The sequence below is a fragment of the Austrofundulus limnaeus genome, unplaced genomic scaffold (genome assembly GCF_001266775.1).
Source record: "Austrofundulus limnaeus strain Quisiro unplaced genomic scaffold, Austrofundulus_limnaeus-1.0 Scaffold27, whole genome shotgun sequence".
NCBI classification, from domain to species: Eukaryota; Metazoa; Chordata; class Actinopteri; order Cyprinodontiformes; family Rivulidae; genus Austrofundulus; species Austrofundulus limnaeus.
In genome coordinates, this window is record NW_013952429.1 from 3,216,615 (window position 1) to 3,231,734 (window position 15,120).

At 37.2% G+C, this 15,120-nt stretch overlaps 1 protein-coding gene across 1 annotated transcript in view; it reads right to left on the minus strand.

Annotated features, from left to right (window-relative positions):
- The window catches only part of LOC106515300 (myosin-10), a gene marked incomplete at its 5' end in the record, with an annotated part of 28,887 nt that extends 16,949 nt beyond the window's left edge, over window positions 1–11,938 (minus strand). Inside the window, 13 exon segments of the mRNA XM_014005017.1 lie at window positions 1–74; window positions 183–335; window positions 627–745; window positions 1,385–1,480; window positions 1,574–1,717; window positions 1,969–2,067; window positions 2,331–2,394; window positions 3,032–3,124; window positions 4,809–4,826; window positions 5,632–5,661; window positions 5,952–6,054; window positions 7,061–7,088; window positions 11,824–11,938. Coding sequence (XP_013860471.1) covers window positions 1–74; window positions 183–335; window positions 627–745; window positions 1,385–1,480; window positions 1,574–1,717; window positions 1,969–2,067; window positions 2,331–2,394; window positions 3,032–3,124; window positions 4,809–4,826; window positions 5,632–5,661; window positions 5,952–6,054; window positions 7,061–7,088; window positions 11,824–11,938 — 1,136 coding nt within the window.
- Between the last annotated feature and the right edge of the window lie 3,182 nt (window positions 11,939–15,120).

The window sequence follows — 15,120 nt, forward strand, 5'->3', positions numbered from 1 at the left end:
AACATGGTGTGGTTGAAGAGCTGCTGCAGCTTCTCGTTGGTGTAGTTGATGCACAGTTGCTCAAAGGAGTTCAGCTGTGGGAGGGAAAAAAAACAAACAAGAAATTAGATGATTTGACAAAATTACTTACAAATTATACACACTGTCTTAAAAATGAAAATCATAAAGAATTCAACACAAACCTGGAAAATCTCAAAACCTGCGATGTCCAGAATACCGATGAAGGAGGCTCCCTGCCGTTTGGTCCTGTCCAGAGCTTTATTAATGCGGTGGACGAGCCAGCGGAAAAGACGCTCGTATGTTGCTTTAGCCAGAGCCTCAACAGCGAAGTCAGCCTGGAAGAGAGGCAGAGAAACGAGAGAGAAAAGAAACAACAGAGGGACAACACAGAGAGAAAGAATAAATAAAATTAAAAGCTTAAGCAGGTATACAGTACAGGTGGTCGCAGTGTTTAAACAGACATGCTAACAATCCATAAATACTTTTTTTAAAGAAAAACTGAACTGAACAACCAAGAAACAAAACCTACAAAAACATGAAATTGATAAAAGAAATCAGTTCAGTGACTGAATAAACCTAAAAAATATTACTGGTTGTTTTAAATATAAAAGCCTATAAAATCGAACCTGTTCCTTGGTCTGTGCTTTCTGGACATAATCTCTCCCCACTTTGATTCTGGGAGTCAGGATGGCTCTGGTAAACTCCATCACATTCATACCCAACAGGTGACACAGCTTCTGAGCAGCTGGGAAACACAAAAATGTAAAAGAATATAATTTTTTACTCGCAAAATAAATAAAAAAATTTTAATACAAATGTCCAACTCTCTCCAGTTTGTTAAGTTGTTTAACCAAGAAACAAAGCAGAAATCATGTAGAAACTTTAAGAATATCTGAATAATACGATTGAAAAAAGTAAACGACTTCATGTTACACAAGATCTTTGTTAAAACAGTGGGTCAACGGTGGAGTTCAACTTTGTTTTATTATTATGAAGCTCTAAGCAATATGAAATGTGATGGAYATAAAATATTGATGATGGCTAGAAACTGTGGAAAAGTAAAGATCTTATCTGGACCAGCCAAGGTCTACAGCTAATGAAAACACGTCTGCGTTGTGTTGCAGCATTTGGGAATATTTGAACTGCATCATTAAACACAGACTCCTTCAACCTCTTCACGTCTCACTTTGTTTAGWAATAAATGAGCAGAGCCACATGTGGAGGAACTGAAAGGCTGCTGCTTTTTTTCTTTTTTGGAGTAAATATCTTTGGGTGGATGGAAGAGCTCAGGAGAAGGTGCAGGGAATGAGGGAGGACAGGGGAGGAGGAGCAGAGCTAGAGAGGTGTCTGTTCAGGCAGTTTGCTGTCACTCTGAAACACCTACCTGTATTATCAGGCATGGAGGCCTGATCTGTGTTCCTTTCTTTCTTGAAAACTATGTTACCAAACTGAAGCACCGAGGACACCACCTTCAACATGGCTGCAAATATCAGAATCCACAGAAAACTTCAGACATTTCTGCATTTTAAGTTTTAAATACTGGCCATTGAAACAGAGTTAGCATGACAGATACCCAGAATCTCCTCATGGGCGAAGCTCATGATGTGCATGGCTTCCATGGTCTCCTGGAAGTTGTCTTTGTCCTGCTGGCCTGGAATTGGGATGTGACCGTTTGACAGGAAACGGTAGTTGTTGAAGCCTTCTAAAAGCAAATCCGCTGGAGATAGAAAAAATTAAAAAAATTACTCTTCACAAAAGTGACAAAATGTTGCTTTTTTTCCTGCATCTTTCTAGAACTCTAATGGAGCACCAGAACCACGAGCCTCAACACTGTAGGGGGTCAAGGACTTTTCCTTTATTTTGCCAGCTGTCAGCAGTCTTGCAGCTAAAAAGCACCTGTGGTCCTGAGTTACGACAGAATGAAGTATTTCGACAGTTTAACGAGCGCTCGGCTCTCCATCTACTCACACTTCAGATGCTCGCCGGCCCCTGCCAGCAGCTGGTAAAAGACGTGGAAGGTGCGCTCATCTTTGGCTTGACGAATGGCTCGGGACTTCTCCAAAAGGTCTGACACAGAAGAGTCAGGAAGAACAAATCTACTCCGGAGCTGGAAAAGTAGCTGAGTTACAATGAGGTTCAAAGCTTGGACCGAATGTGTCTGATGAGAATAAAACTAAAACCTAAAGGCTTTTTGACCAACCTCAAGAGGTTTAGAGCTGCAGCTTTCAAAGTTAGATTTTGCTTTCGTCAAAAAATACAAACCCATTTTCCTCATGAATATATGATTCACAGTGACTAAAATGTGTTTTATCAATTTGAAAACAGGATACAGGTTTCAATATTGGCTCCAACRATGTATCCGGCGACATCGAAGTTGATCCGAATGAATTTCCCCTGAAACAAAATTAACACAGGATATAAAAAACACTAAAAAAGGAAAGAATTTATAACATAGACTTCAGTTAATTTGACCAGTATCAGTATTTCATCTTGGGTGGAAGTTTGTCTGACAGGTGAGGGGTCAACATCCCAAATTAATAGGAAAGAAACTATTTCTACCTCTTAATATTCGGTCAGCTGAGGCTTGAATCTTTGCTGAAGACCCATCTCTTTTCTTTGGTTTTTGATTAAAATAGTTAGAGGTTTTTATATATTATAGTGTGTTTCTGTACTGCATTTGTATCTATTATTTGTTTTGATTTTGATACAAGTCTTGACTGAACAGTAAAGCACTTTAGTCAGCTTTTGTTGTTTTTAATGTGCTATATAAATAAATTTGACATTGACTATTTGGTAAATCCTAAAATAGTAGCAGAATTATTCTGTCTAAAGGTGTTTTTCAAAGTTAGTTTAAAATCAGCAGCATTATTACAGACCATACAGGTTATAGAAAGCTTAACGAAGTTTAGTGAAGACGGGTATAAATGACGACAGACTAATAATTAAATTGTGTTTATGACACAAACACAGACCTTTAAACTGGATTCTAATGTTAAAGATCAAATCAAAGTTTTCAACTGGATCTACTCACAAAACGGGACGAGTTGTCATTTTTCACAGTCTTTGCGTTCCCAAATGCCTCGAGAATGGGGTTGGCTTGTAAAAGCTGACGTTCCAATTCACCCTTTAAAAGAAGCACACAATATACACACAAGTAGTGTTGTAAGTTTGACAAGAAAAAGTGACAAAAATTTTTAAAAAACTACCGGAAATAAAACATGCAAATGCAGAAAACTTTATTACCACAAAGTGAGCAAAACCAGAAACTGGTAACAAACCTAATAGAGCGATGAAGATATTTTGACAGGTGTTTTCATTATGTGTTTAACTAAACCTCATTGTGGGCTTTGTCGTGACCAGAGGATCCAGAGCTGATGAAAGATAAAACACTTCTTGTCTGCAGAGTTATTTATCTTCTCGTGGCTGAGAAAACTGTTCTCCCATTACGACAGAAACAGATTTACGCGCCAAAGATTTGAGTAAGACTTTTTCCACAAAAGGGAACTAAAGAATCAGCAACTTACTCAGGATGTGCGGCGAAAAATGAGCTGAATTTTTGAGCAGATCATTCAGACTCAAAGTCTTTGTTTTTATAAAAGTGAAGCAGCTTGATTGTTAAATTTCCTCATTTGAAACTTCTACTTGTCTGTTTATTCTGCTCCCTCTTTACTTCCAAGAATTGCTTCCTAAAAATGTATATTTTCTTGCAAAACTGCTGYACGTTGGACTCTTTTCAAAACCTCTGTTTGGAGAGCTGTGGCAGAGCCTTTGGGTCAGCCAGAAAGGATAAGTCAGAACTGTCCCAGTAAATCCAGCCCAGTTGTGTTTGTATTGCTCAACATCTGCCTCGGAGGTCATAGCCAGACAAATATTCCAAGTCGTCCTTTTTTTTTTTTTTTTTGTAATGCAAGAAAAATAAGAATGCTAGTCGGGAACTAGACCATGTGGAAAATTCATCTGGCCCAGATTCTTAGGAAGAGAAAACAAACTGAAAAAAATGTTCTGCAAAGACCTCCAAGTAAAGTGATTAAGATGAGGTGACATGAAATCTGATTTTTTTTAAATACAGGTTTTTTTTATTGTTTTTCAGCTGCTCCCTTCTTCAGCGGTCGCCACTACTTTGTTTTTTTTTTTGGTAAAAATACCAAAAATCTTTTTTGATGATTGTCTGGTTGATGTACAATTTGTTGGAGGATGTTCAAGGATGAAAAACAACAGTTAGAAAATTAAACAAATCAGACCTTGAAATTTAATTTTACCTACTAGAAATTAGTTTCAACTACTCAACCATTCCAGTAAATAATACTCTATGATTACTAAACTCTGATCAGTACTTAAAGATGGACCAAAACTTTTATAAAATACTTTCACAAAAGGAGAAAAAAAGAACAAGCAATGTGTTAGAAGTGACATTATATTTGAGATGAAACTTAGGACACTAGGAAAAAGACTTATTTGATTATACACATGCAGAAGCAAATAAAGTATGTGATAATTATAAGTAAATACTCAAAAGATGCTTTTCTTAAATTATGTAGTCTGTAATAGTTTTCATATATTACAGATCTCATGTATATTTGAGAAAATATCAAGCCATTAATTAAACCAGAGAAGAAAATGTAGATCATGCAAGGCAAAAGTTCAAACTACAGCAGGACAGAAAGCTCCCACTCTGACTAAAAAAAACAAAAACGTAAAAGTTAAAAGTGAGGCAGTTTATCTTGTAGGTGGCACCAGAGTGAGCAAAGCACTTAGTGTATCTTATAAGTGAGCTGAGATGGTTAAAAAAAAAACTACAAACTACTCACATAAAGCAGGGCTCCACTCTGTAGGACATGAGGAGATTCAGTTGTTAAATAAATAATGTACAAAAATAATAAACTGCATTTATGTCATGGATACCAAGAGAAAATTTCTGAAACAGAGCACTGCCAAAGCTTTGAGTTAAAGGTTATTATTAGGCAGAAAACAAACTGAAAAACTATATTTATCAGCTACGTGACTGTAATATCTAGTAAGTATTATTAGTAAGGTTACTGATACCCTGCGTCTGTAATTCAGTGTCTGCTCAGAAAAGAGACAGCTTGTAAAAAAAAAATCAAGCCAAAGAAAACCTGACTACTGTACTGTGGATGTAGTTGTTAGTCACAACCTTGTTTTTGTATGATGTGATGCTTTTATCAACAACCAAAACACATTTACAACACGTATGTAACTGTAATTAAAACTTAAACAGCAGTAAAAACTTTTAAACAACACAAGCTGTTGGCCAAATCTGACCATGTGGCTACCACAACAAAAAAACATGTGCATGCAATGTTTCACTGAATAAGAAAAGCAAATTATAAACATACTGTATGTGGAAAAACAACAACAACAAAGACACTATGAAGGAAGTGTTGGTAATCATGCCAATTTTAACAGTTACAGATGCATTTTGTGCCTGACAGACAGAGAGTAGAAGATTCTAATGGTTTTAATTTTAATAACAATATGAAGTAAAGTGCAATCAGGGACACCATTCCAGAGGAAAGAGACAGTTCAGTTTTAGAGAGAATGGTTTTGTTTGGATGGAAAACGTTAGTGTAGCATGCGTATAAACAATGTGTGTAAGGAAACATGGCAACTTGCCTGTAGCTTCACTGGTTTGGGTGATTCAGGCTGTTACAGATAAACAAATGTAAACTGTTAGATTAGACATATAATTGTCCTTCACACCTGCTCACAGTAACAACTGTTTGCAAAGAAATGTGGCCAAAAATCTCATCTTAGCCAAACAACTCAATGAAATCTCTTTAGTCCAAACAGTGTTTTTCTAGTATTACGCTGACATACTGTAACTATATTCAGAGTTTTTACAGTAACTCAGTCAGTGTTTGGGTTAAAGCAGGTATTTGAAAGCTAAAAAGGGGTATCTGCTGCAGAATGTATAGTTTTGATAGAATACTTACAGTCATGCTGTGATCCCTTCTTCCTTTGTGGGAGGAAGCAACATGTGCCAGGTACTGGATGACCTTTTTAGTGTTTTCTGTCTTTCCAGCTCCTGACTCGCCTCTGCAACGAAAAAAATAAAATAAAATAAAATAAAGGACAGCTGACACAAAAACAGACACCCCCCAAACGAAGCCATACACTAAACTTTTCACATCAACAGTTTAACCACCAGAGGACCATAAAAGGACCACATAATAAATCATTGCAGGTTTGCACATTTCCAGGTGCTCAGCACTGAGTTCATGTTAAATTAGTTTGACTGAATGTGATTGGACTGTCCTCCCTTTCACTGCACAGGCTAAACTGTGATCAACACTGGTGCATACTTTCTATCGCACTTTCGTGGCATTTTATTTTCCAAGTGACGGCACAAGTTTGCAGCTGTGGTTCCTGGCTTGCTGCTATCTCATACAGTCACCATGACATAGTGAAACAGGAGAGAAAAATATTTCCAGGGCCTTAAGTCTTGCAGAAACGGTCGCAGCATTTTAGATTTAGAGCATGTCTGAGGTTTTACAGAACGTGCAAATTTGCACACACCAAGTATGTGTTAGACATTGTTTTGCTTTTTTGACTGAGCCAGTGTGACGTGGCAGAGTATGGATATGGGAGTGTGGGTGTTTTTTGTCTTGTTAGTCCATGATTACTCTGTTAACAGCAGCTAACTGCATACATAGTGTTCACCTTGGACTGATAGTTTGTACATTCCCAAGGTCAAGACTTATATGCTGTCTAATTCATGTACTTGTAAGGTTACATCCCTAGTACCCAGCTTYACAAAATAATACAAAAACCTTAATGTTCATGCTTCCTACCAGACAGCAGCATTGTTTACATTCTAACAGCATCTTTCGTGGCTGCATTCCTGTCATCTGTGCACACTTACTGTTGGAATACACCAGATGCTGTCTCACAGAAATGTCAGACATTTCTCAGACCTACATTTGAAGTGGTGACAGTCTGGTCACTCACTCACTTAAAAAAGAGCTGTCACGACCCACCCAAGGGTCCTGGTCCACATATGAGTTCACATACATGAACTTGAGCAAAAAGACTGTTTACTCACGTGCAAAGAATGGATTGGTCCTCTCGATCTGTAGGAAGCAAAAATAAAAAATGAAAGATAACCACACTATTTTGAACAACACAAATTATAAACAGAAGTACAATCCCAGTTTTTACTTCTGCCTCCTCACTTTAATAAACTCTGCTTACAGCACAGTTTAAAAGAGGCACTTCTCATGTCAGAAGGTTCAAGTCATATGGACATGATGCATTTCTTGTTCCATATAAATATATTTTTTAATCTTTAGCACCGAGGTTGATTTGCGATTTTAAAAAAATGACCGCTATAGCAACAACATTTTTTCCAGTTTAGAATATCTCATGAACTCAATGAGACAGTAAATTTAAGACTGCTGAGGAAAAATTGACGGCAATAACAAAAAAAGGGAAAACAGTAGTTTATCTTGGCATCAGTGTTTCTGCAGGGATGGTGCCTGCAGACCAGTCACATGGTTGGCTGAGTAGAAAGAAGCTCAAATACGGGGAAAAAAAACAGACCTTTAATAATAAAAAGCTGCAGAAAGTAATTTAAGGCAATTTCAGATTGAAAAATTAAACCAATTTTGAATTTTTCTTCAAACACCAGTAGTAGTAAATACAAAATATACTTATTTGACAGTTTAGGACTGATTATTTAAACGTAGCTCAGACTATTTCTCTTACACGCGGTGAGGCTGAACTCAAGGATCATTAATTCTTTAACTCGAAGTCTGTATTTTTATACTGAGGGAGTAAATTTTGACTGATGACTGGAAAAACACATAAAACCCAAAAAGACCATCTGAGAGGAATCTGTTACATTTGTAACATTAGTATTTTTTTAGTGTAGAGAGAGACACAGTGCAACTGAAACATATTTACTGTGAAGTTTTCATAGGATTAGAGAGGATGCAACACTGGATATAAAATGTCTCAATATTAATCTAGAGGTCAACCTTGTGAATAAAAACTAATAGAAGTAGAAAAACTTCTACACCTTTTAATTTCACTGATTTTTAAACAAATATATCACCATCTAAGGTCAACAAAATAAAACATTGGTTAAACTGTTCACACTTATTGTTGGCACAATGGAAGCAAAACTAAAATAAAGTTAAGGTCTCTTAAGTAAACACAATAAATCACTTTGTACATGTTGGGCCAGAGGCTGGACTGTTCTACCAGAGGTGAAGGTCTCCAGAAGTGCTGACTGTGTTCCTTTGGGGTAAACTGTTGGACAATTATTGAACGGAAGACACAGCTGCACGACTCATAAAGGATAGCATGGGTTTCCTGGTTTAGAGCAGAAACTTGCAGAATTTTGTACTTTAACACAAATGTCCTCCTGACAAAATGGAATAACATTGGTGTAACCTTTRTTTACTTGTCTAAAATAGAAACGTGTGGAATTTATTCATCATTAAATATGTGTACRCATGTACAAATGTAAATTGTAAAAACATGTGGTGCTTATTCTGTAGARAATTTTGATTAGAGCTCAAAAAAATAATTTCGCAGTCAAACAAAAAGTGAGTTTTGGGTCAATGAAGACAACTCTTTATTGGGGAAATTTCTGCTCTCCACACAGTCGTGTAAGCCAGGCGTTCGTGGCTAAAWAGAAAACAAATTCAATTATTACTTATGCAAAGATCCCTTAAAAATGCTAGAGCTTTACCTTATCCCACCATCCACAGTAATAACAGGTAGGGACTTTTTCTGATGCCGTCACGTTTCATTTAAATTAGCTACAAACGTCACAGCGTGCCCCCACCCCAGAGAAGTCTACTGTCTTCTTTATCTGAGCGGTGCAGACACACTGGACAGATACGATCTAGTCTTTGTCTGGTGGTCACTTCAATTCTATTCATGTCTCAAGACTGTGCAGTGCTGCTAAGGTCTGACAAGGACTGGGTTTCTGTTCACATGACAACTAACACACACTGACATTAATATCATAAGAAAAGCTTTGTGGATTTGGCGTGATTGAGAACCTTGTTGCTAGCTTCACCTAAAAACGTAACATAATATGCTAAAGTAAAAAAAAAGTTATTTTAAAATTTGTCAGTATGTGATATACACATGTATATTCACTGAGGAAAAAAAGAAACAAAAAAACAATAAAGAGAGGGTAAGAATGTCTTACAAATCTGGAATCAGCAGTGACTATTTACTTTTTCTTCCTTTAAAAAGGAACAAAGTGGTGATTTTTACTCATGACAGTGAGCTCATTTTGAAGCTGTGCAACACYAGTCCAAGACCAAAGTCGGTCATTGAGGGCTACTGTCTGTGTTTAGAAGTGGCAGTGGCAATGAMGTGTAAACACACACTTCAGACATCAATCCAGGAAAAGAAATCTGTCCAATATAAAGACTATACAAATAATTTGTTTTGTCATGTATTTAAAGAAAATTTGTCTAGCTTGATCTATCCGGACTTGATCTTTTGCCCTGATTTAAGGGAGAATATATAAAAAAAATGATTAAAAAATGAATTTTCCTTCATTTTCACTGAAACAAAGAGGTTCTGTTTCATAACCCCACATGGGACAGTTCTGCTGAGCCATGCTCACACTTGGAAATCAAAATAGATGCAAACATGATTCCTACTTTAACAGGCTTTCATTCAAACAAACGCAGGCATTTAGTCACAGTTTCACAAATACTACCATCGGTTTTGTGTATGTCAGAAAGCAAACAGTGTCAGGGCAATGACGGCAATTATGCAAAGAATCTGAAACCATAATCAGTAACAGATGTCCAGTGAGTTCAAGAGGTTTCCTTACACACACACCACATCTTTGTTAGGCAACACCTCGTTCGGCCTGTCTTCAGAGAAATGGTTGGCTTCACAGAAAAGCTGCAGTAAATATCAGATTTGGTTTACTTATGTGTCCAAAGACTTTTGTATGCCTTCTTTCATCTTAATGTTATGTAATGTTACAACAAGTAACACCACAAATTGATTTATGTTTTCATGGGTCATTATTTTATTTGCTGGGGAAACGTCTAGTGCGTTAAGATAAAGACAAAAAAATGGGCAGATCTTAGCAAGCAAGGTCAAAAATGACTGGAGATGCTCGCACAGGAAGCAGAAATTATTTAAAATATTAACTGAATAACTKATCAATCAAAAAGAAATCTACAGATTAGACAACTACTGTATTTTTCATTGGTTGCAGTCCTACTCAGCACACTGCCAATACTTTAAAAACACATAAATCAACAGAAGGGAGAGATGAGTAAAGGAATATTGTATGAGACTATTTATAAATGACATCCCATTGATAGACCTTGTTTTTCAGTTCCAGTACGCTTTCACAATTCCTGTTTCTGCATTATTAAAATGAGACATACTGCAATATAAAAACACTGCCAGAAYGCTGATGTGCACAACACTCTTTAAGTAGATCTGCAGCGAGCAGCTAAGTGTATTTTTTATTTTATGAACACTCAAAAATAGATTAGCCTTTTCTAAAGGGAAAACGCTGACATTCTGCTGTAAACCGTCTTCACTGTTAATAACAGTTGTGGCAGTAAAACAGCTTARATGGGTTTAGAATACAAAAACTGAAAGATTAAATAAGAAAATTGAGTCAGAATGTCACTGTTTCAAATAGCTGTGTTTTTCAAGTTAAAGAAACAAACATGCTTGCAAAATTTCCATCTCATAGTTAAAAAGGTTAATTTTTATTTGCACCAAAAGATGCATCTTGATCAATATTCACTTCTTAAAACAAATCAGTGTCTTTATTGCCACTCTGTTGAAATAAAGAAAAAAAATATCTTTTTTTAGAGCTTTAATATTTCTTACATTACCCAGGTTGGTAAAATGCTCAGGGCCACTTCTGAAAGCAGCTGGCCTTCAATAATCTCTAACCTACAAACCTCCTTTTAAACCACATCTGTTATTCCTGATCTGCACACAAAAGGGATGCAGCAGAATTAAAATCGCTKAAAGACATCCACTTAGCACAAGCAGAGGGCCTCATTTAAGGTAACTAACTAACTATTCATGTAAAATTATGAATGTCAAATCTCAGTTTGCATAAAAGACTGCGCAATGCAAAGAAAAGACATATGCAAAAAAACCTCTGCAAACTTAAATGGAGGGTCTGCACAATTTTACACCTACAGAAACAAGGTACAAAAAGTGGTTATTTCTGTTTGTTGTTCTTGAACAGAAATGGCACAGTGACTACCAAATCACAGAGGTCCTCCACTTCCTTGAGTGCAGAAAAATAAAGGACAACAAAACCTAAAAGGACTGACAGAACTGTCCAGTTTGTCGCCACCCCCACTGGTCAGCCCTCACAGCCCCACAAAGGATCTATTGTCGGGCACAATGGGGTCACCCTCTCTGTTCTTGCTGGTCTGATCCCAGTCAGTCACTGCTCATAGAGCCTTGGAGACATGCCAACTACATGCCAAAGGTCTTGGAAGACATCACTCAGCCTGCACTGCTCTCACTTTAAAAAAAGTCTCGTCTTGTGTGAGTCAAAACAGCTGCAGCAAGCCGACACACAGAACATTTCCGACTCTGAGCCGCAATTATGCATAAATAATTACAAAAATATACAGCGACAATGACATTTCTGTTGTGATTCTCAGAGAAACTTTAAACCTTTAAACCTTTTACTTGAAAATAAAAAAAATTAAAAAAYGTAAACCTTGAAACCAACAGACACCCTGTGACATTTTGAAGTCCATTTGAGCGTTACTTCCTGGCAGTGTGGTGGACCGAGATAGAGAGGAGCTGGTTATAAACAACAATAAAGCTCAGACTTACCTTGCAGCATGCACCTGTATGCTGACTCTGAGATAGCGTATATGTGTGGGGGCATTTCGTGCCTTTTCTTGCCTCGATACATCTCAATAATGTTCTCTGAGTAGATGGGCAGGTTTTTGTAAGGATTGATGACAACACAGAAGAGACCTGAGTATGTCTGCAAAACAAAAAAYGTGATTGATTATTAGATCACCCTGCAGCACTAATGTAAATGTTAATATTTTATAGTTTTAATGTTTATGTACATGGTTTATTGAAGGGCAATTAGGCAGTGACTATGCAGGAAAAAAAACCAAGATCATAAGAACAAAATGACAAGAGAAATCAGGAGGAAACAATGTGGATTTTATTTTCCTGTAATAATTCTTCAATTCCTACACCTACACCTACTCAGGGGTGGGTCAAAATCCAATCAATCATCGTGATCTAAATTATCATGTACATATAATTTATGTTTTCATATACATATTTTTCTGTTTCTGTTAGACTATGAGTCATTCTTTCCTTCAGCCTTTTCACGCTTTCCATTTTGGATCTCATAAGTCATTACCACCTTTCAGATTTCTGAGCTTGACTTGGCTGCACAGCCACATTTCTTCAAATTATTTTGTCCGTGGCAGCCAGTAGGCCTTAGGGGGTCCAGGGTCTGCTGAACCAGTTGCTGAACTGGAACCATTTTGACACAGACAACATATGCTTTGGGGCATGTAGACTTTAAATACTTCACAACTGGCACCAAGCTTATCTCCTATTAAAGCGTACAGAACTGACAATGAAAATAAAATGTTAGATGTAATTTATAACTATCTGTGGTAACATAAATTAATTAAAACCCAGCAAATAGCGCTTACAATTGAACAAATAAAGACATAAAAACTAATAAAAGTAAAATTATATCACTGATGGTGGTTATGTCCTGCTGCAGCTTATACTGTATTTATGAAGGGTGGGGGGATTTGTCTCCAGATGGCCACTAACCTCCCCTCCCTGCCTCTTCCACRAGCATTAATGCTTTAGACTCTGCCCTGTAATCTGTCCATACAACACATTGTTATTCAGAAAACACACACAGTGAACTTTAACATTACACTAAATTACTGGCACAATTCTTGCCAATACAAATATTTTCATTTTTCACCTTGCTAAACAGAACCACTGACTGTGAACATCAATTTTAACTAACAGGATGGGGTCTGGGTCTATTGAATTAATAATCCCTCCCTAGACCCCTTTATAGTGGGCCCRGTTCCAAGCAGACAGATGAGTGATACTGTCCCAGCAGAAAGCACAGGCGGAGGGGAGAGGGATGACTCAGCTGGCTATCCCTAACCGTGGACCTCAGGGGGTAATTGGTGGGATTAGCTCATCTCTGAAGGTRAAGGGGTTGGCTGTCTGCACAATCAGGGCAAAACAACACACCAGCCAGCAGCCATAACAAAACACCAGTGTTGTAGTTTYTTTCTGTCTCTTTGTAAATTTAACAGCAAATATCTCATTCGGGCTGATTTATCCAGAAATGGGCCCCCTTGGTGGAAAAAAATAAATAAATTCAGTGCCTTCTAATTTTGATGTAACTGTATGTTGCCCATACTCAAAGTAACAAAAGCACCCTTAAAGGGAAGTTAGCARCATATTTTTTGTTTCTTTGTGTCATGCCTTGACATACTTGAGATTCTTGAAGACTTATATTTGCCCTAAATCTGGAGGTGCTCTTAATCTAACTCAACAGCATTTAATTAAAATGGCTAACCTGTCACCAGTCTGGGTTTTTGACTGCTTAAAGGCTTTTGAGAAGGAGCTAACCCAAATTCAGACAACGCTGACAGCTGAGAAGAGTGCATACTTGTTGGGCTGGAGGAATGAAGAAAATTACCAGATGAAAGCAAATCAAGAAGACGTGAAGTCATTACATCTACAGCTTGTGGCTCCAATAATTACCAGTTTTCCATGAGAGTAAACACTAAAATTTGACAATTAATGGAAATTGGGGTAAATTGGGGATTTATACAAGATRGTGACAAAAATGGCTTAATAGTCACTGCAAGACAAACATGGATGAACACGAGCTGTGGTYCCACGCAGCACAATAGTTCAGATGTCAAAAGAGACAAAAAAGATATCAAGTTAAAACTGAGAGCTACATATTAGCTGACATATACCTGTCAGGGATATAAACTAMCACAAAACTGCTTACTTAGTAGAAAAGACAGGAGGAGGATTGCATTTTGCCTTTTAAAAAAAGGGCTTAGAAAAAAACAGCTATAACAAAAAGTTCACTGAATAATTATGTTTAATTATTYCCCCTGTTCTGTTTATTCAAAAGTGCAGTGCATTAGCTTTAATTTGCATAATTTATTTATCATCTTTTACAAATGAGATTTGAAATCCTGTCTGCACTAAAAGTCACCTTTGCGATAATGCTGGTGGTAGGGCTGGGCGATTTATTTATTATTGATTGAGAAAATTTTCAGGATTATTACGGTGATCAGCTGTGAGCCTCTTTACTCAATCAAACATGGCGGAAATGTGCATGACAACAGCCAATCAGAGTTCACCCACTCCTGCTCCACCCTCATTTATAAGTTGACAAGGAAAAAGACGGAATCGCAGAATTGACCAAACAAAATGTGATCTAGTAAAACGCTGAATCTCACAGAATTCGCTGATTTGGGCGAGTTTCTGGGTTATTTTGGCTGCGGTCGCTCCCTGTACCTGCYGTTAGGTGAGCTTCCTGAACTCCCCTCCCAATACAGAGAGAGAGGAAAAAATAAAAGTGAGCCACAATGCGAGGCAAAACAGACTCACTAAAACAGCAACGTCCTCCAAAAAATATGAAGCTATTGTAACGTTTAGGACAGAACAATTTCCCAGCTGTTCTTCATTTATCTGGAGAAGAACTGTTGTGTAAGTTTTGTTGGCACATGATGAGCTGGATGCATAAGAAAACGCGTGAAGTCCACTTCCTGTCTGAGTCACATCACAAACAGCGAGCTGAGAGAGACATGATGCAAACTCCTGAACACTCATAAGTGAGGTGGGAGTTTATCCAAGATTTTGTTGTGTGCAGAATCAGACATTCCTTTAGAAAAAATTAAACTGTTTTGTCCATTTATTGATAAAGCACTGTAAACATGGGGTTCCCTTCCATAACACAASTAAATAATGAGCTTGGATCCTATTCAAAAGGCAAGTGTGCACAAATTGTTGCTGTTTGTATGCTTTTTATGGCATATTCAATGCCAAATTCAATTTTAAAAGGTTTTAAAAGGATAACTTTATTAATGTGAGATTTTATGA